At 36.9% G+C, this 24,977-nt stretch overlaps 1 protein-coding gene across 1 annotated transcript in view; it reads left to right on the forward strand.

Annotated features, from left to right (window-relative positions):
- The window catches only part of IFT57 (intraflagellar transport 57), a 64,068-nt gene extending 39,773 nt beyond the window's left edge, over positions 1-24,295 (forward strand). Inside the window, 5 exon segments of the mRNA NM_001258196.1 lie at positions 18,400-18,471; positions 19,278-19,409; positions 20,768-20,830; positions 22,842-22,908; positions 23,919-24,295. Of these exon segments, the coding sequence (NP_001245125.1) occupies positions 18,400-18,471; positions 19,278-19,409; positions 20,768-20,830; positions 22,842-22,908; positions 23,919-24,097 (513 nt within the window). The 3' untranslated portion in view covers positions 24,098-24,295.
- The last annotated feature ends 682 nt before the right edge of the window (positions 24,296-24,977 follow it).

A 24,977-nucleotide genomic window follows, 5' to 3' on the forward strand; every position in this document is an offset into this window, starting at 1 on the left:
CTGGTCAGGTAATTTGGTGTAAGCTCTATGCCCACGTATCCAATACAGTCTAGTGGGAGCTGTCCAGTCCTGGTGGAACTCCGGGTGGGTTCGCACAGTTTGCAACTTTGGGAATTTGCTAAATGGATTTTTCTCTGTATCATTTGAACTCCACCAAGTGACTGTTTTTGTGGTACTATTACACAGTTTCTGTCTCAGACAACTAAGTCATCCTACGGGCTGAGTGAATTCTTTTCCTTTTCTAGCTATGCAATATTGTCCAATAATTGAGGCTTTTAGGACCCAGAAATTATCAGGGTGATTCTTTTGAGCCGAGAATTCATCAGGAACTGGGTCTGTAGGTACTAATTCTTGGGCTTCCGATGGCCATTGATCTCTCATTACAGTTCCTCCACATACATAACATGAAGTGACATTGAGAGACTGTGCTACATGCTCGGCTAATTGCAAAAACAAATTTCTTGTTTTTCCTAGAATTTCTGGTACTGGCACATTTAGTTTATTATAGAAGATTTGATACTGGCTCAGGACAGCATTTATAAACTTCTTTTCAAACCATGATATTTACTTGAAGATCCAGTCTAGCTCCATCAATTTTTAGGGTTACACATTCCCCTTTTGTTTCCAGCGAGGATCAAGGGGATTGGTTATTACTAACTCTAAGGGGTTACATTGTCCCTTAGTACAGGAAGGGCAATTTTTTCCTTTCTGAAGGTGGACTGGATCCTCTTCATCATTTTTTTTTCTTTTATTCAAGTGGCCTAAATGACACAAGACCAGTATTTACATTTATTTTCACACAGTCCTAACTTATGACAGATGTACTTATTTTCTGCCATTTAGCCTCTTTTCTAACTAAGAGAACCACACTTTATTCCTAACTTATTACTATTAATGACAGCACAGGCATCAAATTTTAAGGTGACTTGTTTGGGCAACCTTTTTGTTTTGTTTTGTTTTGGCTAACACTTTACCCATATCATTTATGAGCTCCCACCAGTCCTTAGTCCTTAATCTTATTTTAAGAACTGTGGTCATGGGAGGCTCAGATGGGTCATAATACACATCAGGTTGGTCATTTCCTGGGCAACGTACCTTGTATAGAATAATATTATACAAACAAGTTTTTTTTTAGAGTTCCAGTACGCTTATAATAACCATAAAATAATAGGACCGTAGCAACCTTTTGTCCTACCTCAGTGACTTAATGTATACACTGGGAACAGCCCTCAGTCTGAGGAAGGTCAGTTGAAGTCCTTAGTGTACAAGTCCAAATTTTAAGGAAAATGAGTCCCGCGATGAGTTTCCTCATGCTTCAGCCGTGCGTGGACCAGTCAGCTTCCGGGTGTGACTGGAGCAGGGCTTGTCGTCGTCTTCAGAGTCACTTTTCAGGGGTTGGTGAAGCTGCTCCCATCCACATACCACTTACAGTCTACTGATGTTTAAGGATGGTCTTGGAGGTTGGGCCTGCTAGAATAAACTGAGTCCAGCACCTCTACACAGTTATGTTCAGCTGTGCTCTCTGATACCGGGAACAAGGTGGTGGGGTTTAGGGTGTTTCAAACTTCAGTGGTTATGTGGGGATTTTCACATAGCAAGCTTTGGTACTTGGTTAATCTAGCATTTGTTAACCAATGATATCCTTTGGTATTTATTAAAGTTACCACAGCATGGGGAGGCTTTATATTCAGGTTTGCCTAAGGGTTAGTTTATCTGCTTCTTGTGCTAACAGGGCCTTTGCTGCTAGGGCCCTTAGACCTGGGGGCCAGCCTTTGGAAACTCTGTCTAGTTGTTTTGAGAGACAGGCCACTGGCCTTGGCCAGGCCCCACAGTCTGGGTTAAAACTCCAACTGCCATTTTTTTTTCTCTTTCTGACACATAGAGTGTAAAGAGTTTTGTCAGGTCAGGTAGCCTCAGGGCTGGGGCCGACATGAGTTTTTCTTTTAACTCATGAAAAGCTTGTTGCTATTGGTTGTAATAGATGTAGTTTAATCCACATTTTTATTAACTGTCACCTACTAAAATATTGACTCAAATCATGCAACTATTTTATTTCAAGCTTTAAATTGATCTGGTATTCCTCGAGGGACTCTAATTGTGTCTAAATAGACATGAGAGTCGAAAGACCCCTAAGGGGCTTCTCTCGCTTTATGATGTCTTATTATTATTATTATTTTTCCTTCTGGTTGATGAAATGCCAGGGTGAAAGGGATAGCCAATTGGACTAAAGTACAAGTGCCACTCCAGTTATTCGGCAGAGTGCCTAGTAAAGGTCCACCACAATACCACCACACATCCACTCAGGGATGAACAAGGGCTGACTGATTGATAAGCTCTTGAAAATTCTTAAGCTCACTGCATCCTTTCAAGTCTCCAAGGAATGCTAAATTTCCTCCGTGCCGTGAGAGACACGAAGTGAACTTAGTGTTGGGAGACAGAAGCTGGATGGCCCTCGGGGGCTGACCCGCAGGGACTTTGGGATATAGCAGAGAGAGCCTGGCATGACTTATTACTCCAGGCTGTAGAATCCTGGAAAAGAACTATCATGCATCCTATGCCTGGTGGACTGGAGGACCACCTTAGTGGAAGGGGGACAGTCTGGGCCTCTGGCCTGTCATGTGCACAAGCATAACAATTGCTTTTGTTTAATGTGCAGATGGAATATTTGATCCATTTTAACCAAGCATTTGCATCTTGGTATCCTGTCTTAATTGCTAAAGTTTGTTTTAAGTCTTTAACTTCTATGATCCTCTAGTAAAATGAATGTATGGTTTTAGGGAAATTACAGAAACCAATTGGGGCAGTCCATCCTTGCTCTTTAGTGGTCCACAGAACGTTGGACCAACTATGGCATGAAAGCTGTACATCGGGGGGCAACATTCCTGGTTGGCACTGGGGTCTTTATCGAAATCTCCCCGGATTAAATGGTCCTAGTTTACTAATGTCTAGTCTGAGGAGAGTCAGGAGGGACAGAAGTACTTTTCTGAAGTAGAAAGCTGTCTTTGACTTGGCAAGTCCTCACAGGGTGTAATAAAGCAAGCATCAAATGCAATAGTTTGAGGCGAAATTGACTTGGTTATATTAATAACTAGATGGTCTGCAAATAGAATGAGGAAAGAAGAAAGAGTAATAGAATAGATTAAAAGAGTTAAATTTTTCTTAGCTTTACTTTAGTAGAGTTTTTGTCAGGCCTCTGAGTCCAAGCCAAGCCATCGCATCCCCAGTGCTCCCCTGTGACTTGCAGGTATACACCCAGATGGCCTGAAGTAACTGAAGAATCACAAAAGAAGTGAAAATGGCTGGTCCCTGTCTTAAGTGATGACATTATCTTGTGAAATTCCTTCTCCTGGCTCATCCTGACTCAAAAAGCTACCCCACTGAGCACCTTGTGACTCCCACTCCTGCCCTCCAGAGAATAACCTCCCTTTGACTGCAATTTCCTTTTACCTACCCAAATCCTATAAAATGGCCCCACCCCATCTCCCTTCCCTGACTCTCTTTTCGGACTCAGCCCGCCTACACCCAGGTGAAATAAACAGCTTATTGCTCACACAAAGCCTGTTTGGTGGTCTCTTCACACGGACGCGCATGACAGTTTTCCCCTGGGACTATGGCCCATGACTCTGGAGGGGTTGGCGCTTTCTTGACTTGGGTGTGATGAGTCCATCTTTTTTTTTTTTTTTTTCTTGCTGTACGAACAGCAGTCTTGGTGGTTAGCAGCACAAGGTAGGGTCCTTCCCAGGCTGGCTCGAGTTTTTCTTTTTTCTACCTTTTGATGAGAATGTGATCTTCAGGCTGGTGTTGGCTTACTGGAAATTCTAGGGGTGGTACATGTGCTAAAAGACTTCATGTTTTTTTTTTTTTTTTTCTTTTGCGGGAAAGGAAAGTGGAAGATAAACCAAGTATATAATTTTTAAGAAATTGACCTTTTGTTTTAAATGTGGGGACCTTGGCAGTGGACTTTATAGTCCTTAGTGCCTTTTTACTGAGAAATTTCCTTTAGCAGCTATTTTTATTAGTTTTTAAACCAAAGAAAGCCAAATACCGTTTTACATTTAACAATGCTTCTCATATGATTTTTATACCAGATAAGCTAAATTTTATCTTTATATTAGTGTGTTATTAATGTTAAACCTAATTTTAATAAAACCTTGTGGACATATTTATTTAATTTTTAATGTTTGATCATAAGGTAAGATTTTATAGACTCTTTTTAATCTTTTACAATTTTTGCTAAAGAGCAGGTTGGTGCTTTAAGAGAAACCTGTTAGGCTTTTACTTTAATGTCCAGTTCACAGAAAAACTGGATGATACTTCTTTAACTTTAGCTAATATGCTTACACACAGAATGTTCTTTACCATTAACATTTTAAACCTTGCTTAAACCTTCAAAACAGTAATTTTTAACTTTTTAATGTAGGTAAAAATGTACATTCTTATGCCTTCTTATAATCCTTTTACCAAAGGTGTATTTTGCTTTTCTCATATACCTTGCACATAAACTGTTTTTTGTTTTTTTGTTTTTTCTATAGTTTTACATTCAGGAGGCCTAGTTACTTTTAAATTATACAACATTTTTTGCATAAATTCTTTTTTTTTAAAACACTTTTTTTATAACCTTTTTTTCTTTCACGACTTTTACAGGCAATTTTTTTTGACATGCCTTAACTTTCTGGCTTTTACAAACATTTATTTCTTTAAACAACCAGTTAATTTATTTCAGGACAAGAATTTACCATATAACACTCTTTTTATATAAATTCCGCACCCCCTTTTTTTTTCTTGGAAAATTTTGAACATAGTTCCTAGTGGGGTGGGTTTACTTTGTGCCTCACCCATGTTTCCTCTAGACAAAACACCACGCTCACACCACACACACACCACAACACAATGAGTAAAAAGGGCACACATACACTTTTGTAGTTTACACCAAACCAAAATCAAAACCAAAATCAGAGTATCCGAAATCCAAGCCAGGTCAAAACCAAAACCAAAGAATCAGGCAATCCAACTCAAGTCAAAAACAAAAACCAAAGTGCCGGTACAGGCACACCGTGGGTGATCAGGCCACGCTTCCACTCAAATGGAGTAGGCAAGTTCCCAAGACCAGTCCTGTCAAGCAATTCAAACCAAGTCAAAACCAAAACCAAAGTGCCGATAAAGGCACGCTGTGGGTGATCAGGCCACATCGTGGGTGATCAGGCCATGCTTCCACTCAAACGGAGTGGGCAAGTTCCCAAGACCGGTCCTGTCAAGCAATTCAAACCAAATCAAAACCAAAACCAAAGTGCCAATAAAGGCACACTGTGGGTGATCAGTCCATGCTTCCACTCAAACAGAGTGGGCAAGTTTTGAAGACTAGTCTTACCAAGTTTTAGATGTCCAGACTCCAAGTGCCCGTTCCTTCCCGGTGTTCAGCCACCGCATTGATCCTCCACAGGGGCCTGCCACACACTGCTCTGGCGAGGCGCCCCACCAGGGCAAATGCCTACCCTGGAGCGCTCTCAGGATGCGCGTGGCTGGGGCTGGTCGGAGTCCCCCGCAGGGATGTTCCACAGGGCAGGCTTAAGCCGCCTAAGGAGATGCCTCCTCCATCCACCATTCACCTCGCTTCCCGGTCAGGGAACCAGGAAATGTAGCAGGACGAGCGGCAGACAAAACTCCTCAGACACCAAGTTACAGAAGGAAGGGGTTTATTAGGCCAGGGGCTTTGGCAAGACTTCAGTCTCAAGAGCCAAGCTCCCTGAGTGAGCAATTCCTGTCCCTTTTAAGGGCTCACAACTCTAAGGGGGTGCGTGTGATCGTGATTGAGCAAGCAGGGGGTACGTGACTGGGGGCTGCATGCACCGGTAATTGGATCGGAACAAAACAAGATAGGGATTTTCACAGTGTATTCCTATACAATGTCTGTAATCTATAGATAACAGAACCAGTTAGGTCAGGGGTCGATCTTTAACTACCAGGCCCAGGGTGTGGCACCGGGCTGTCTGCTTGTGGATTTCATTTCTGCCTTTTAGTTTTTACTTCTTCCCTTGGAGGCAGAAATTGGGCATAAGACAATATGAGGGGTGGTCTCCTCCCTTATTAGCACAATATATACCACACATAGCTACTTAACTCTTTTTAAGTCATATGTGTAGTTCTTTAACACATAAAAATAAAAATTATGCTTTTACACCACAAGAGTGTACCATAGAAAACTTTAAGCTGCTGACAATGGAAGAAAATGTCAGATTTAAAAATTCAGGAAAACCACATTCTATAATTATCCTGTAACCTAATGGGCGTTTTTCATTAGAAAAATTCAGTCTCATTTTTTAAAAGTTATTTAATTGAATAGACAGTCTCACTCTCTTTTTTTCTCTTTCTCTCACACATACATACACAAATAAATACACAAATGGGTGCAGTAATGAAACAGATAACTCTGAGAATGAGAACAAGAAGAGATTGCAAATCTGCTTGTGCCAAGTGGCAAAAAGAGAATACAGATAATGTTCTTTTATTAGGGAAGGGAGGATTTTCTGTGGATGAAAGAAATATGCTGCTCACATCCTTGCAGAAAGCATGATAATTTATAGATTTTTGTCTGAGAAGTATTTCCTAGAGTAAACTTAGATATGTGCACCTCCTTCTATCACAGTATTTTCCTTGCCCCTTTTACTTAATCAGATTTTCTGCCATTCAGATTTGCAAAGAATTGTTGACCCTAGATGAGTTTTTAGACATGTCATAGGAAATCGCAAGACTTGTCACTTTTGGAATATAACTCCCACTTGGCCCTACCTTTCTACCACTGCAACTAAAATTTAAAAATTTAATAACTGAGTCTCTCCCTGTGGTTGAAATAGGGATTTGTTATCCAGATCCCCAGGGCCTTGCTGCCCAGCCACAGAAAGTATGGTCAGCAGACAGTCTCTAGCTCTCCACTCTTTCAGTGGCAGATTTGCGTAACTCAAGGTCTCGTCCTTCCTGCATCTGAGTATATGTGAGTTATTTCCAGTTTGGGACTATTATACATAATGCTGCTATGAAAATTGTTCTATATGTGTTTTAGCATATAGAAGAATTTTCATAGCATTATGTACATTTCTACTGGAATTTCTGCTAGGAGTGGAATTGCTAGGTCATGGTGTAGGTATGTGATCAGCTGTAGTAGACTCTGCCAAATAAATTTTGAAAGTGGTTAAAAAAATTATATTCCTGCCAGCACTGTATGAACTTCCAGTTACTTCACATCTTTGTCAACATTTAGTAGTGTTTTAGTCTTTTTTAGTTTAATCATCGTGGTAGGTATGTTATGATATCTCATTGTCATTTTAATTTGCATTTCCTGGTTGACTTACGAGGTTGAGCCACTTTTTCATATGCTTATTTAGCTTTTGGATATCTTCTTTTACGTTTAGCCATCGGGCCATCTCCTTTTCTTTTTGATTTATAGAAGTTCTTTATATGTTCAGGATATGAATCCCTTGTCAGATACGTGTACTGCAAATATCTACTCTAGCTCTCCTTTTCCTTTGTGTATTATGATAAACAGTGACTTAATGTTAATATACTCAAAATGATTTTTTTGGAGGGAGTAAGTATGGCTAATACATATGTTTTAAGAAGTCTTTGCTAACCCCAATATTATGAAGATATTCTCATACTGTTTTCTTTTTTAAGCTTTATTGTTTTGCCCTTCAGAAGATTTGCAGTCCATCTAAGTTTGATTCTTGTGTATGGTTGTGAGGTGGAACTCAAGACTTACTTGGTTTTCATATGTATATGCAACTGACCCAGACAGTTTACTGAAAAGGTTATTCTTTCACCAGTACACTGCTTTGTCATAAATCAAGTGAGCGTGTATGTGCGGGTCTGTATCTGGACTCTGTATCTTATCACTTTAGTCTATTTGTTGTTATTTGATACTATTGAAAATGGTATCTTTTAAGTATATTTTATGTTTATTTGTTGCTGGTATATAGAAATACAATTTTTTATGTATATCTGTATCTAGCTGTGTGTGTGTTTGTGTGTGTGTGTGTGTGTGTGTGACTTGCTAAATTAACTTAACAGTAGGCCTGTAAATTATTTTGCCTTTTCTGATTTATAATTATGTCATTCGCAAATAACATCAGTTGCCTTTCTTTGTGAGCCTTTTGTCTTTTTACTTTATCTTGCCTGCTATACTGGTTAAGAACTGTAGACTTATTTTGGCTGTAAGCAGTGTTATCAGGGAGAATGCTTTCAGTATTTCAGTTTCACCATGAAGGATGATATTATCTTTATGTCTTTTAGAAATATCCTGTAGTAAATTAGGGAAGTTCTCTTTTGTTCCTTGTTTGCAAGAGGTTTTGTCATGAAAGGACATTAAATTTTGTTTCAAATAACTTTTTTCTTCATCGATTGAAATGATTTATACAATTTCCTGTCTCCTCCCCACCCCCGCCCCCCGCTTTGTGTTGAATTATATCGATTGATTTTTTTTGGTGTTAAACTAACCTTGCATTTTGGAATAAATGCAACTTGATTATGATATATTATCCTCCTTACATATCACTGGGCTTGATTTGCTAATATTTTAAGACTTTTATTTCTATAATTACAAAAAGTATTGATCTGTAATTTTTGTTTGTTTTTAGGGATCTTTGTCAGGTTTGGGTATAATGTTATGCAGGTCTCATAAAACAAGTTGGCAATTGCTCTCCGTGTTTTTCTGTTGTATGGTAGAGTTTGTATAAGGTTGTTAATTATTTCTTAAATGTTTGGGAAGATAATGAAGCCATCTGGGGGCTGGATATTTTTTCTGATAACACCGATAATTACATATGTTTATCCTAAGAATGTTTTCAATTCATTTTTATTGCACTATTAATATATGAATAACCTTCTTGTAAGAACTCAGATATTACAAGCAAACTGAAGTCTCCCCTAACCATTATCCACTTAAAATTTTTAGGTATACTTTACTGCATTTTATCAAGGAAAATGATGTTATGATATAGTGGTCATTGCAACTTTGGGCTCTACCAATGGATTGACCTGTGTGAGTTTACAGTCTACTTAAAAATAGCTAAGTCTCAATTTCCTCATCTTAGTAGACTTTTTAAGAGAATTGTATGTGTTGATGTACCAGTAGTGCTTAGCATAGTGCCTGACACATACTAAGCATTCCATGAATGTTAACATTATAATTATCATTATTAGATTTAAAAAGATCCCTGGAGGGATGTGACTGTTGAGGTACTACTCCATACCCAAGGAAGGAGAGATTAAAAATTTCTAAGTAACTAAAGTAGATACCACAAAAGAAACTGTACTGAAGCTTTATGCCTTTTGTTTGCAGGAGAGTCCTATAAATCCTTCTTTGGGACTTATTTATCCTAGTTTTAGTGATGATTATAGCAAGGTTATTTTATCTGGATTGTCTGTCTGCAGAAGATTAGAAGCAGCAAGCATCCCTAGTGTTCATGCTTTAGCAAAACAACCAGGATAATAAACATTCATTTAATTGCAGACTTTGAATTGAGAGTTATAAGAACTTCTTGTGCTTCTTATTGAAATTGGGTAACAAAGAAAGGAAATGAAGGAGGCTGCTTGATATAATAGAAAACCTATAAGAGAGAGAAAGGATACTTGGTTTCTTGTTCATTTTGTGATTGGTGGTGTTAAAACATCACACAACCTCAATTTGTTACCCGATCTGTGAAATGGAGGTATAGGATTTCTTTCCCATACATTAGAGTGATCTTGAAAATCTCTAGAGAAAGTGAATTCTGTGTTGAAACAATGGCCTGAGAAAAATGCAGTTAGATGTCTTAAATGGAGCCTATAATCCCCCTTGTAAATAGTTTTATATTCACTAAAAGTGCAAAACAGAACATTGAATTAAGGTTTCACCGGTAATTATAATGGAATCGTAATTACCTTTATAATTGTGGTCAGTGAAAATAGGGAAGGGTAGAGTCAATGTCAGAATATAAGTAACGTTTTTGTGATGGGAAATGATTCAACACACATCAGAGCCTTGGAGCTCTGCTCTTGCTTTTTTGCAGGGAGAAGCAAAAAGTGCGAATAGACCTCCATGAACTGCTATGGTCAGTTGTGGTCTGGCGTGGGTTTTTTCTGAGCATAGAAAAAGCATCACAGCACACAGGAAGGTGACTTCTTTGGCTTTTTTCTATCAATAATTCTTTAGCACTATGCCTCTCCACTCATAAAGTCAACTTTTTTTGAAAAAAAAAGAGGATTTGGTATTTTACAAGTTGTAAATTAATGAAACCTATACACAGATGTAAGTTCCATTTACCATCTCTAGCTGTAGCTCATGATTTAGTTTCTCTTTCTCCTGCAGTTTCAGAGAGAAGCTTTAAACATTGAGTTGGAAATCTACACAAAGAACATGTCTCTGCATATGCAAAGGAAATCTTTCAGGTGTCATTGTGTTGAAGTAAAACCCAGAGATCCTTATAGTCCTGCGAGTCACCTTAACAGCTGCAACTAGATCTCATACTTTTTGATTTTATGGAGTACTATGAATCACCATCTCCAGATACTTCATCACAGTTTTTCAGTTTCTGAAGAAGGGAGATAGATAATGTTATAATTCAGTGCTAAAGAATTTGGAGTGGGAAGGGGATCTATGGTTACGTTGATACCTTTGCTATTTACCTAATAAGTGTTAGCATTATACATGTGATTTCATATGAGAGGATTTTTGAAAAATAGAAATTCTAAAGAAATGATATACTGTAGTATTAGTGTTCTCAATTCCATTGAGAGAGAAAATACGCAAAATTTTGTGAAATATTCATCTTCAATCGAGAGGAGAAATGATGCCAAATGAACATGTTAGAGCACTTTAGAATAGGTGACCAGTAGACCCCAGCAAGAACTTGATAAATAGTAAAAAGAATTCTTGGTTTACCTTATAAATTCTTTGGTAGTTTATTTTATCCCCCAAAAAAGCATTCTGTAATATGTGGAAAACACAGTTTTGAGATCGCACTCCATTTTTCGGACATAAAACTTTGCCAAAGTCAATTAGCCTATCTGATTCTTAGTTTTTCTCAGTATAAGATACATATATGTAGTTAATTTTTCTGCATAACAACCCCCAAATCACAGTGGCTTACAATAACACATTTATTTTCATGTACAATACGTATCTGCTGATACCTGCTTCGGCTGCAGCTCTGCGCCAGCTGGGTTCTATGTTTCTTACTCTCAGACCCAGGCTGAAAGGATAGTCCCTATGTGGGGCATGCTTATTATTATCATGTCTGAAACAGCAAGAGAGCAGGGAAATGGATGCTTCTGACAGCTTCTGCACAATCCTGTCGTAGACCATGTCCACCATCATTCCACAGACTAAAGAGAACCACATAGTCAAGATCAGCATCAATGAAGCAAGAAAGTGAACTCGTGCCACAACCAGCCAGCAAATCTCATAACCCTCTTTAAGGGAAGGTAGAAGTATAAGAAGAGATGACCATATCTACTTAATCTCTCCAAACCTTTGTGAGTCTCAAATAAAGGAAGTCATATAAAAGTGCATTGTAATCTAATGGATTCTCTGCTAATGTTAAGAATTAATCTTATCGTTTAACAGTTCCTTTTAATGTTATTTATTTCAGGGATCCAGATAGATTTCAAGTCCTTACATATCATTAAAACCCATTTCTTCTTCATTTTGACACAAACCTTTGTAAAGCTTTTGACTATCTAAGTTGTATTAATAGTTTTTCAAAAGATACATATTTTGCCTTTTTATATTCATGTTTTTAAAATGCCACGGTTATAATCATTTATATTTATTTCCACTATAACTATATTAAACCCCTTTCAAGAACTTCTTGGGCATCTAGAAGGTTTTTGTCTTTTTTTTCCTGATTATATACACACATACACACACACATACACACACACAGAGTCCCTGACTTACCATGGTTCAACTTAACAATTTTTCGACTTTACAGTGGTGCAAAAGTGATATTCATTCAGTAGAAATTGTACTTTGAGCACCCAGAACTCCATTCTGGTTTTCAATTTCTGTACAATATTTAATAAATTACATGAGATATTCACTGTTTTATTATAAAGTAGGGTTTGTGTTAGATGGTTTTGCCCAACTGAGGCTAATGTAAGCCTTTCAAGCACATTGAAGGTAAGCTAGACTAAGCTATGATGTTCGGAAAGTTAGGTGTATTACATGCAGTTTTGACTGGATATTTTTAGTTTATGATGGGTATATCAGGTTGTACCCCATCTTAAGTTGAGAAGCAATTTTAATTATGAAGCCCAATAATAAACCAACCCCCAACTTGAGAACTAGACCATTACCACTTGAAGTTAGCTGTGTGCTCCTCTGCTGCTGCCTCTTCCCACCCACAATAATCACTATCCTCAAGTTTGTGTACAGTGTCTTTTTTGTGTGTGTGTTCGCATATGTTTGTATCTCCAAACAGAGTATCACTGAGTTTTACTTGGTTTCCAGATTTATAAAAACAGTATCATACTGCATTATTTTTAGTAGTGGAATGAATATTACAAAATTAGTTTAAACTGTCCTCTGCTGTTAGATATTTAGTTTTCTGCTGTTTTACTTTTATCAAGAACTTATGCATTAATCTTTGTGTATTTCCAATTATTTCTGTGAGAACAATTTCTAAAAGTTAAGGTAAGAATACCTTTTGACTTTTTTTAACTTTATATCAGGAATGTGTCCATGTAGAAGATTTTAATAAAACAAATATTAAGATTTGCCTCGCAGGTAATTACAAATCAATGCTGGCCCATCAACACTTTAATGGGCTTTATAAATACAAGAATGTCCCAGTAGCTTATCAAACTTAAGTGCAAACACAAATTGCTAGTATTTTTGACTTCCCTAAAATCTGTGCTGTTCTTATCACACTGTAGTATTAATATCCCCACAGTTCCTCAGGCTGGAAACCTTAAAGACACATTCTCTCTACTACTCCATCTTCAGTCACCCCATGTGCATACTTCCCTTTAGTCAGTCTTCAAGTTTTGCTATTTCTGCTTCTACAATGTCCCTTGAATGCATCCCTTCCTTTCTATTCTCACAAGCACTGCTCTAATTCAGACCTGGCTAATCTATGTCATGTGAACTATTAGCCTCCTAACTGGGTTCCTACCTACCTTCAGTCTCTTCCTTTTCTAATCAGTTCTTTACGCTGTTACTTTCTCAAAACACACACTTATCTTTAAAACTGAAACCAAAAATATCTGATAGGTCCCCATTATCTACATAATAAAATCTGTACTCTTTAGTTGTTGTAAGAAAAGCCCTTGATCTAATTGAACCTCCCTCTCCAGCTTTATTTTCTTGTGATCCATCCTCCCGAGCCCACCCCAAGAACTTTGTGTTTTCCATGCTAGCCAGCCTTAGGCTGCTTGGTCTCCATGTATTTTCCTTGTTCATGTTACTCCCTCAGCCAAGAACATGCTTCCTCCCCACATCTTTACAGCCTGTTGAAATGCTACTCATGCTTCAAGGTTCCACAGAAATACCAACCCCTCCATGGAGTTTTACATCAGTGTACACTGTCATAGTTATACCTAGATGAGTCAGGCATGGTTGCTTCTCTCAAAATGTTTTAAATGTCAATACATGCAAAAATATATTTATAAATAATGCTGGGTAGAAATGGCAGAACACAAACTATTTTAACATATCCATTATAATAAAGCTATATATAAAAATATATATTTGTCTATGTATGTATGTATACATTTTTCTAAATACATATATAAGGAGAGAAACAGGCAAAGAGAAACAGAGACTGTTAGGAAGAGGGAAACAATGTAAATACTTGAGCTTGGTGTTTATTAAGGCCTCTGAAATTCTTTTTGGAACCAGGCAGAATGAGTTCTTTTTCAAAAAAATTAATGATAATATAATGATGCATGTTAGGTTCACTTTCTTTCATAAAGATGCTAACCTGGGCTTCAGTAGGTTTCCATTTTGAGGCTTAGCCATTTTTGGACCAGGTGCAGGAGGCCAGCCAGTTGTCCCTTCTCTCTATTTCAGTGTTGATTAGCTGACTTGGAGGGGCCTTGTTCCGTTGCCAACTCTGTGTAGTCATAGTCACGGGTGGTGAATAGTCACCTCAACTATAAAATGAAAACGTTACACTAGATGATTGTTAAGTAGATGAATAGATCTCTAAGGTTCTTTTCAGCTCTCCAATTCTGAGATACTTTTTGCTCATGAAACAGAAAAATGTTTAAGGATAAAGGAAAGTGCTGATTGGTTTTCTACTCTAGCACCTTCACTATCAGGTAGCCAGTTGCCCCTTTTCTTTACGTCAAACTGCCAGTATGTGTTGTGTGGAAATGACTACATTTGGCTTCTGTGCAGGTGCAACAATAGCTATGTGGCCTTGGGTGTTCCCCTTGCTGTCACCAGGCCTCTGTTTGCTTATCTGTGAAATGACAAGATTGAGACTGGATGCTTTTTGAGGTTCTTTGCAGCTTTAATATATTATAATTTTATAATTGTTACATTTGAAGTACCCAAGTAGTTTTTTACCCTGCAGTCACTAGGCTATTTCAAAGTCAAGTCATAGTAGAATGGGACTATTCACAAAATATCCTTTTACTCACAAAATAGTGTAGATAGCAAAGTGGAGCATCAGGGTATGCAAACATATATGTGCAATGAAGAAATCGCCTAGTTGCATCACTTACTTTAACTTACTATATTTTTCTTTTACAATGGGTATTTCTCAATTTCTTTCTTAAAATTATTACTTTGTATTAAATAGGGAATCCTTTTCCCATTGTTTGTTTTTGTCAGGTTTGTTGAAGATCAGATGGTCGTAGATGTGTGGTGTTATTTCTGAGGTCTCTATTCTGTTAACATTGGTCTATATATCTGTTTTGGTACCAGTACCACGCTGTTTTGATTACTGTAGCCTTGTGTAGTTTGAAGTCAAAATAGTGTGATGCCTCCAGCTTTGTTGTTTTTGCTTAGGATTTTTTTGGCTGTATGGATTTTTGTTTGTTTGTTTTGGCTTCATATGAAATTTAAAGTAGTTTTTTCTAATCTGGGAAGAAAGTCAATGGTAGTTTGATGGGGATAGCTTTGAATCTATAAATTACTTTGGGCAGTATGGCCATTTTCATGATATTGATTGGTCCTATCCATGAACATGGAATGTTTTTCCATTTGTTTGTGTCTTTTCTTATTTCCTTGAGCAGTGGTTTTTAGTTCTTCTTGAAGAAGTCCTCCACATCCCTTGTAAGTTGTATTCCTAGATATTTTATTTTATTTGTAGCAATTGTGAATAGAAGTTCACTCATGATTTGGCTCTCTACTTGTATATTATTGGCATATAGGAATGCTTGTGAGTTTTGCACATTGATTTTGTATCCTGAGGCTTTGCTGAAATTGCTTATTAGCTTAAGGAGTTTTGGGACTGAGACATAAGGGTTTCTAAATATACAATCATGTTATCTGCAAACAGAGACAATTTAACTTCCTCAGTTCCTACTTGAATACCCTTTATTTCTTTCTGTTGACTGATTGCCTGGGCTAGAACTTCCAATACTATGTTGAATAGGAGTGAGGAGAGAGGGCATCCTTGTCTTTTGCTGGTTTTCAAAGGGAATGCTTCTAGCTTTTGCCCATTTAGTATGATATTGGCAATGGGTTTGTCATAAGTAGCTCTTATTATTTTGAGATATGTTCCATCAATACCGAGTTTATTGAGAGTTTTTAGCATGAAAGAGTGTTGAATTTTATCAAAGGCCTTTTCTGCATCTATTGAGATAATCATGTGGTTTTTATCATTGGTTCTGTTTATATGATGGATTACATTTGTTGATTTGTGTATGTTGAACCAGTCTTGCCTCCTGGGACTGAAACCGACTTGATTGTGGTGGATAAGCTTTTTGATGTGCTGCTGGATTTGGTTTGCCAGTATTTTATTGAGGATTTTCACATTGATGTTGATCAGGGATAAAACTGGCTACCCATATACAGAAAACAGAAACTGTACCCCTTCCTTACACCTTATACAAAAATTAGCTCAAGATGGTCTAAAGACTTAAATGTAAAACCTAAAACCACAAAAACCCAAGAAGAAAACCTAGGCCATACCATTCAGGACATAGGCATGGGCAAAGACCTCATGACTAAAACACCAAAAGAAATGTTAACAAAAGCCAAAATTGACAAATAGCCTCTAATTAAACTGAAGAGCTTCTGCATACCAAAAGAAACTATCATCCGAGTGAACAGGCAGCCTAGAGAATGGGAGAAAATTTTTGCAATCTATCCATCTGACAAAAGTCTAGTATCCAGAATCTACAAGGAGCTTAGACAAATTTCAAGAAAAAAAACATCAAAAAGTGTGCAAAGGATATGAACCGACACTTCTCTAAAGAAGACATGTATGTGGCCAAAAAACATGAAAAAAAGCTCATCACCACTGTTCATTAGAGCAATGCAAATCAAAACCACAATGAGATACCATCACATGCCAGTTAGAGTGGTAATCAAAAAAGCCTGGAAACAACACATGCTGGAGAGGATGTGGAGAATAGGAACACTTTTACACTGTTGGTGGGAGTGTAAATTTGTTCAACCATTGTGGAAGACAGTGTGGCAATTCCTCAAGGATCTAGAACCAGAAATACCATTTGACCCAGCAATCCCATTACTGGGTATATACCCAAAGGACTATAAGTCATTTTACTATAAAGACACATGCACATATATGTTTATTGCAGCACTATTTACAATAGCAAAGACTTGGAACCAACCCAAATCTGCATCAGTGATAGACTGGATAAAGAAAATATACACCGTGGAATACCATGCAGTCATAAAAAAGAATGAATTCCTGTACTTTGCAGGGACATGGATGAAGCTGGGAGCCATCATTCTCAGCAAACTAACACAGGAACAGAAAACCAAACACCGCATGTTCTCACTCATAAGTGGGAGTTGAACAGTGAGAACACATGGACACAGGGAGGGGAACATCACACACCGAGACCTGTTGGGAGATGGGGGACAGGGAGGGAGAGCAGTAGGACAAATACCTAATGCATGCAGGGCTTAAAACCTAGGTGACAGGTTGATGGGTGCAGCGAACCACCATGGCACATGTATAGCTGTGTAACAAACCTGCACATTCAGCACATGTATCCCAGAACTTAAAGTAGAATAAAATAAAATAAAAAATTATTACTTTGTAGTAAACTGAAATATTTTAAATATATTTTGTAGGAAATTAAAATGTTGATGTAGATTTCAGATTTGCACACTAATTCAGATCAGTCTAATAGTAATAGATGATATTTTAAAATACATGAACTCCAGTAATTATTATAAACTTCCTTTATTAAGAAAGAGACTCAAAAGGCTTCATGAAGATGAGGGCCCCATTTTCATTTCCAAGGGACAAACTAATCTTTGATATATGATATTTGAGTTCAGAATTGCTTTTGGCAAACGGAATTGTAACTGCTTAAACAAGTAGTTCTTTTCTAGTAATTAGAATTTTTTTTTTTTCATTTTGATGGGTAGTCATAAATATTAACTACCAGCAGTGCAGGAATAATTTATATTTAAATTGTCAGACATCACTCTGTGAACATGTAAAATAATTTACCTTTATTTAGAACCTTTTATCCTAAAGTGCTCTACACATATTTCTTTATAATCTGATTGGAAGCTATAAATAGGACTGTCCCACCTGAAATAGGGCAGGAACCAAAGTAATTAAAGGTTACAACTTCACAAGAAGTAGGGGAAAGATCCTTACCATATGACCCAGCCATCCCATTACTGGGTATATACCCAAAGGATTATAAATTATGCTGCTATAAAGACACATGCACACGTATGTTTATTGCAGCACTATTCACAATAGCAAAGACTTGGAATCAACCCAAATGTCCATCAGTGACAGATTGGATTAAGAAAATGTGGCACATATACACCATGGAATACTATGCAGCCATCAAAAAGGATGAGTTTGTGTCCTTTGTAGGGACATGGATGCAGCTGGAAACCATCATTCTTAGCAAACTATCACAAGAACAGAAAACCAAACACTGCATGTTCTCACTCATAGGTGGGAACTGAACAATGAGATCACCTGGACTCGGGAAGGGGAATATCACACACCGGGGCCTATCATGGGGAGGGGGGAGGGGGGAGGGATTGCATTGGGAGTTATACCTGATGTAAATGACGAGTTGATGGGTGCAGCACACCAACATGGCACAAGTATACATATGTAACAAACCTGCACGTTATGCACATGTACCCTACAACTTAAAGTATAATAATAATAAATAAATAAATAAAAGAAGTAGGGGAAAGAAGGAAATGTAATATTTTTTACATTAGTTCTGTGTTCTCTATGCCTGTAGGATTGGAGAATCCATGTTGACCAAATGCACCAGCACAAAAGTGGAATTGAATCTGCTCTAAAGGAGACCAAGGTATATGAATTACTTTAGGTGAATCAATGTACATTTACTCATCTGTGGAACACCTGTTATAAGAGAACATGAAAGAAGAAAAAGACACAATTTTTGCCTTTAAGAAACTTACTAATTGAATGTACCGTATTACATTTCAACTGACCTTACATTTAAGCCAACTAAAGAAAGCTAACTTACATGTTAATAAAAGCTATATATGTATATACATAAGATATATATGTATAATATATAGATAATACATATATTAGAAACATTTCATCATTCTTTCCTCTCTGAATCTTAAGGGAGGAGAGAACACCAGGCCAGCAATGTCTAGAACTTACAGCCTCCGCAGGCTTGTTGCCCTGCCAGAAATAGGGACTTTGGAAAATGTCACAAAGAAGCAAAGCTAGACTGAGAAGTTATGTGTCCCAGGCTAGAGCTATAGGCTTAGGGGTCTATTTCCATCTGGAATATTTCAGTCCCCCTTGAATTGTGCTATAGGAAACTCATGTTATTCCCTTACCTACTTTGATTGTGAACATTATATAATGCTAATTATAGTCACATAAATTTTATAGTATGTATAATGACAAATGAATTGACTAACACTGCCAGGTGCATTTTTATTCTAAAATTCCTCTAAGTGTGATTAAAATATTTCTCATCACAGACATTTTATGCTATTGAAAATTTCAAGGTGTCTTCTTTTGCACATGTAGTTGATTATTTGTAGAATAGATTGAGATTTAACCCATTTTTAACTATTTTTGAAAAAATATGTTTGTGAGTTCTTCTGTCTGCAAATTCCATGGAATTTCTAGGGATTTTTGGACAAACTCCATAATGAAATTACTAGGACTTTGGAAAAGATCGGCAGCCGAGAAAAGTACATCAACAATCAGCTTGAGAATTTGGTTCAAGAATATCGTGCAGCTCAAGCCCAGCTGAGTGAGGTAATTTAAGAATTATTTCCAGGGATTTATTCAAGTTAACAACCCTAAACCCTAAACTTGACACAATACTGTTCATTTGAGAATCATGAAATGCTTTTCATAAACAGCAAAACATCAATTTTCTGCCCACTTTAGGAAGCCAAGAGAGCCAAGTGAACTTACTTCCATTTTACATGTAATAGAAGTTGTTTTCTCCTAGAAGCCTTTAAATGCACGTCTTCATTTGATTTAAGTAAATGAAGGCATATGCTGTTGGGGGAACATAGCTTAAAACTGAAAACTAGGAACAGAGTATCAGGACACCTGGTTTTGTTTCTAAGTCTGTTGTTAATTTACCATTGGCATAGGAGGAAGAATAGTATGCATTTACATGTGTCAAAGGAAGAAGACAGTCCTTGCCATTCTGGCTTACAACCACATAATAAGGAATGTGAAAGCAAGACACATTCAGAGACAAGCAGTTTAATTAATAAAATAAGACAAATTTTTCATTCTTTCAAAGTTTTAGAATTTTAACCAAAAAATAAAATCACTAGACTTTGAAAGCACCAGTTCTTTGTCCCAGCAGTAGGGATCTAAAAGCTTTCCTTTGGGATTTATGCCCTCTATTTTCTGATGTTAAAGAAGACTAGTAAGGACACTTGTAAACATCAGTTGAAGGCATATTTTTTGTCTTTAGCAGACAAAGTTGAGAAAGAGAAAAAAGTAGAAATAAATTTGAGATACCTCTATACTTTCAGAAGTTCTCAAAGACCAAATAGAAATCTATACTTTTCGATTATATTATTTGTTTAATGTATTCCCTCATATACACAATTACTTATGAATATTTTAACTATCGAAATAATGTAAAACTCTCTGATTGAAGCCACCATGTATTTGTCTAATATTAATATTGTATAATTGTTTGTTTCTAACATACTCCAATTGATTGTACTGTCTTACTGAATGTTAATCCTTATTAATTGCTGAGCTTCGTGCTCTACTTTGATTGATTTTTTGTTTTAGACTGATTTTCTCTGCATAGCATGCAAATTAGATTGACCAAGAGCCGCTCTCCTAAACTGTTTAGGAATGACCAAGGACAGTTTTTATTGTGAACCATGCCCATGCGAGGTACACAGTCAGTTTATGAAGGTTAAGGTAGTTCATCATTTTGTAGTGCTTTAGTTAAATACATGGTGCCTATTAGGGACATAAAACAGCTACAGTTAAATGTCACTTTCACAAATGTATTCACAAACAAGGAGGGGGTTGTCATAAAATGACATGCAGAAATTGCAGACACAAAGAGGTCAGTCATATTTAATCTGCTGCTGCTTTGTATTTGCCATTAAACAAAATGTTTTTCCTTTCAGGCAAAGGAGCGATACCAACAGGGAAACGGAGGAGTAACGGAAAGAACCAGACTCCTCTCTGAGGTACACACCAATGCTTTTGCCCTGCTTCTCACCTGTCAGCTGGGCCCCAGCCATTGAGAACCTACAGATGGTTTAACACTGCTAATTTCAGTTGCTTTCTGTGCCTTTAAATCATTTTCTTTAGGAGATAATCCCTAATTTTCCTATCACTGAATCAATAATTGATACATTTCTTGTTTCCACAAGATGCCTGAAGTTTCTGTATTAAATTCAACAAAAAACCTGCTCATAATATTAGCACACTTATAATTTTCCTCAATATTTTTACATAATAATTATTATTAACATGGAGATGAATAGGTAAAGCACTGACTTAAGGAATCTATAACAAATTTTAACGTTAGTCTGCAAGATATGAGGTTTATTTTTAGTGACTGTTATTGATAACTTGTGTGTGATCCTGAGTGTATTTCTCTGTCCACAATTGGGAGTGGCTTATAACCTCCTCCTTTAGGATATTTGCATAAAAATAAATAGTTGCATTTATTTTTATGATCTTGCAAGAGAGGCAGGACCTGATATATTTTCCCATTTTTCAATGAAGAGCCAAAGGAGGAAAAAACCTTGGAAAAAGGTCAGTAGTTTATTTGGGACTAAAATCCAAGATGATCTTTGGTTACAATCCAGTATAATTGGAACAAACTTTACTGTTTTGACAGGAAAGAATTAAGCCTTTTTTATAGAAATTATTTGAGGAATAAAGTTATTTTAAAACACTAAAAATATTACATTAGAAATATTTAGACTCTAATCCTGTGGTGCTTCTAAGCAAATAAAACGGTATGTAGAAGTAAAGTATTCACTTATGTTAGGTAAATTAACACTTGAAGGGAGTCCAGGGAACCATTTACTTCTTTTGGAGTAGATAGTTATCCCCAGTTGTAACGTTTCAGGTGCCTGAAAAAATTAATTTGCTTTACTTGGATGAGCACTTTATTCCCAGGGAAAGTTTTACTCACCAGTATGATAAAAATAAAGCCTACTAAGTCACAATAATTATAGCTTATAGTTGTAGATCATGTAAAATGTTTCAATTTCTTAAAGATGGTATTTTCTACTTATATTAATGCTGGTTTGGAATTTTGCTAATAATAGAGGCTATGGTAGTGTAATCGCCAAATAGAGTGCAGATAGGAACAAGTGTGACAGCAAAGTATGCCTCCTGGAGTTTGGAGTTCATGATTTGGATAAAGCAATAAGAATATTCTTATACATAGCCATATGATATAAACATTTATTTTTTTGTTTTTTTTGAGGTGGAGTCTCGCTCTGTCACCCAGGCTGGAGTGCAGTGGCGCGATCTCGGCTCACTGCAAGCTCCGCCTCCCGGGTTCCCGCCATTTTCTTGCCTCAGCCTCCCCAGTAGCTGGGACTACAGGCGCCCGCCACCGCGCCGGGCTAATTTTTTGTATTTTTAGTAGAGACGGAGTTTCACCGCGTTAGTCAGGATGTTCTTGATTTCCTGACCTTGTGATCCGCCCGCCTCGGCCTCCCATAGTGCTGGGATTACAGGCGTGAGCCACCGCGCCCGGCCGATATAAACATTTTTAGTGTCCTATAGAGGAAAAAGTGACATAATGTCTTATAGAACTATAATATTAAGAAAGATATCCAGAAAACCTTTAGAAATCTAAAATCTCTTTAGGATGTTTATACTATTTTAATTAATAACCAATTGTTAGAGAATTTCAAAGTATATGCGATGAGATAATTGCGAGGTTTGAGTGTCTAGTGACTAAAACAACTTTGATTGTGTCTAGTATATTGCAACATGAGAAAACGGACGTGGCGGCCATTTGGTGAAGTTTATCATTAGGAGCATTCTGAAAAACTGAAAAGCTTTGTATATCTGCATATTTTATCTTATTTGAATTATGTCCAAAATATTCCTAATGTCTGTATTTTTCTATATGTGTGGCTAATATCTAAATTACATTTTCTTAATACGTAATTCAAAAATTTTGAAAGTTTATTAAAATGTAATGCTTATGAAAACTTGTTTTCATGAAAGGTTATGGAAGAATTAGAAAAGGTAAAACAAGAAATGGAAGAAAAGGGCAGCAGCATGACTGATGGTGGTAAGTACATGCTCATTTTAGGGAAAAAACTGAGCAAGAGAAAAATAGCTCTTCAAGACACCTACTTAACAAAATAGTATTAATATATAAAACAAATTATTTGTTGCTTGTTTGAAGAGAGATTCGTTGTGCAAAAATGTCTGATAATCAGCGTACTGTTTGTCTTACAAATCAGCTGAGAAGGGTAGGCTTTTTTACTATAATTTAGAGGTTTTAAAAATTCAAACTATTGATTCAAAGAGTGGGAAGTATTTAAATATGTACTTTGTTATGCCAATTTAAAAAATAATATTGTGTTCTGTTTTCATCAAATGAGCTTCACTTTTTCTATTTTATGTACAAAAGGGCACTAAGTATATGCCCAAATGACACTAAGGCAGTGATGTGATAACCCTTAATTTATTTTCCCTCCTCCCCAGTAGAACTGACTGGGCAGGGGTCAAATAGAGAAGAATTAATCATCCTCTGGTAATCATCCTCCATTGTGAGCAGGTTACTTTGATATGGGCTAGTAGTGATTGCTGAAGGCTTTTCTATGCCCTAGAAAAATTTTCTAGAGTTCTATTGATATATACCGAATGATCTTGCAAAAGGGAATGTTTAGGAATTTTTTTTTTTTTTGCAATATGTTTTAAGTGGGCCCATTATCTACATCTCAAAGATAATTCTCTCTTCCCCTTTTCCCCCTTTGTATTTCCTTTTCCTACAGACAAATATACTAGCTCATAAAATCATCTTGAACACCTCCTTAAACACCTGTTTAGCAGCTCTTCCCCTAGAAAAGGAAGAAAGTTTAGTCTCAGTACATCAAATACTACATCATTTTTCATCCTAAAAAATCTCAGGTGCTTAAAATGCCACAGCAAAACTGTGTGAATGTCAGTAAGTTTTTGGCTATGTTTTTAACCCTATTTTTGGCTTAAGACAAAGTGAGGAAAATGTCATACAATTCTGTAATACACTGATACTCCAAATGAACATTTTCATTTCATGTTATTTTCATTCTGCAGCTCCTTTGGTGAAGATTAAACAGAGCTTAACAAAACTGAAACAAGAAACTGTAGAGATGGACATTAGAATTGGCATTGTGGAACACACACTACTCCAATCAAAGCTGAAGGAGAAGTCCAACATGACTAGGAACATGCATGCCACAGTTATTCCAGAACCAGCAACAGGCTTTTATTAAAACGTACTGGTTTTCATGTTTCTGATTAGTTGGGTTTTTTATATCAGACTATATTTCATGTTGCATAGATTTCAAAACATAATTTTATGTTCAATAGGTTTTTTTTTACATGTACATACTCACGTATTATATCATGGTGATTATGATGGTTAAAGCCTTTACACTGAATGTAATGTTTAATAAAGTAATTACAAATTCTCACTTTCTAAGGAGCTTTTACTAATCATTCCTATGTTAAAGCTCCCACCTGGTGGCTCATTTTTCTTAGCATTCCTTGTGTAAGCCAAGGTATATGACCTATGTTTTCTGTAGATGCTGCTGCTGTCACAACATGGACTGCTGACACAGTCCTTTGCATCGCTCCACCTCTACAGTGATCATAAGTGCTTTGTGCCCAGAGGCCACTAAAGATGGGTAGGCAGGATTCTTTCCAAGAACCCAAACTACCTTTGCCTCAGCTTTATGGCTACCTAAAATTGCCACTTTTTTTAGGTTAAAAAAAACTTCAGTATCCTCATTAACATTTGAAGTTTATTTCTTATGAATATTTCATGGCTAAAATGATTTTATAGGGAATCTATCTTCTAGGATCTAAGGCCACTAAATAAAAGGATAAATGAATGATGATAAGTCAGTCGTGTTTGATTCTGGTCTTAGAATGAAGAGAAGGTGCATATGCATGTCTCAATTTCTACCTTTTTCTGTGGTATCAGCTATACTAGGGAACCATTTTGTAGAAGAAGGAACGACGACAGGTCGCATGAAGATCAGCCTCTAGTACTGATGATCTTTACTTATGCATCTTCCTGAGCAACTTTCTAGGCTAGGATTTCTAAATTGGTGAAAAAAGCAGCATTAGAGTGCCAGACAGCACTGGGGA

Source organism: Macaca mulatta, chromosome 2, assembly GCF_049350105.2.
Source record: "Macaca mulatta isolate MMU2019108-1 chromosome 2, T2T-MMU8v2.0, whole genome shotgun sequence".
NCBI lineage: Eukaryota > Metazoa > Chordata > Mammalia > Primates > Cercopithecidae > Macaca > Macaca mulatta.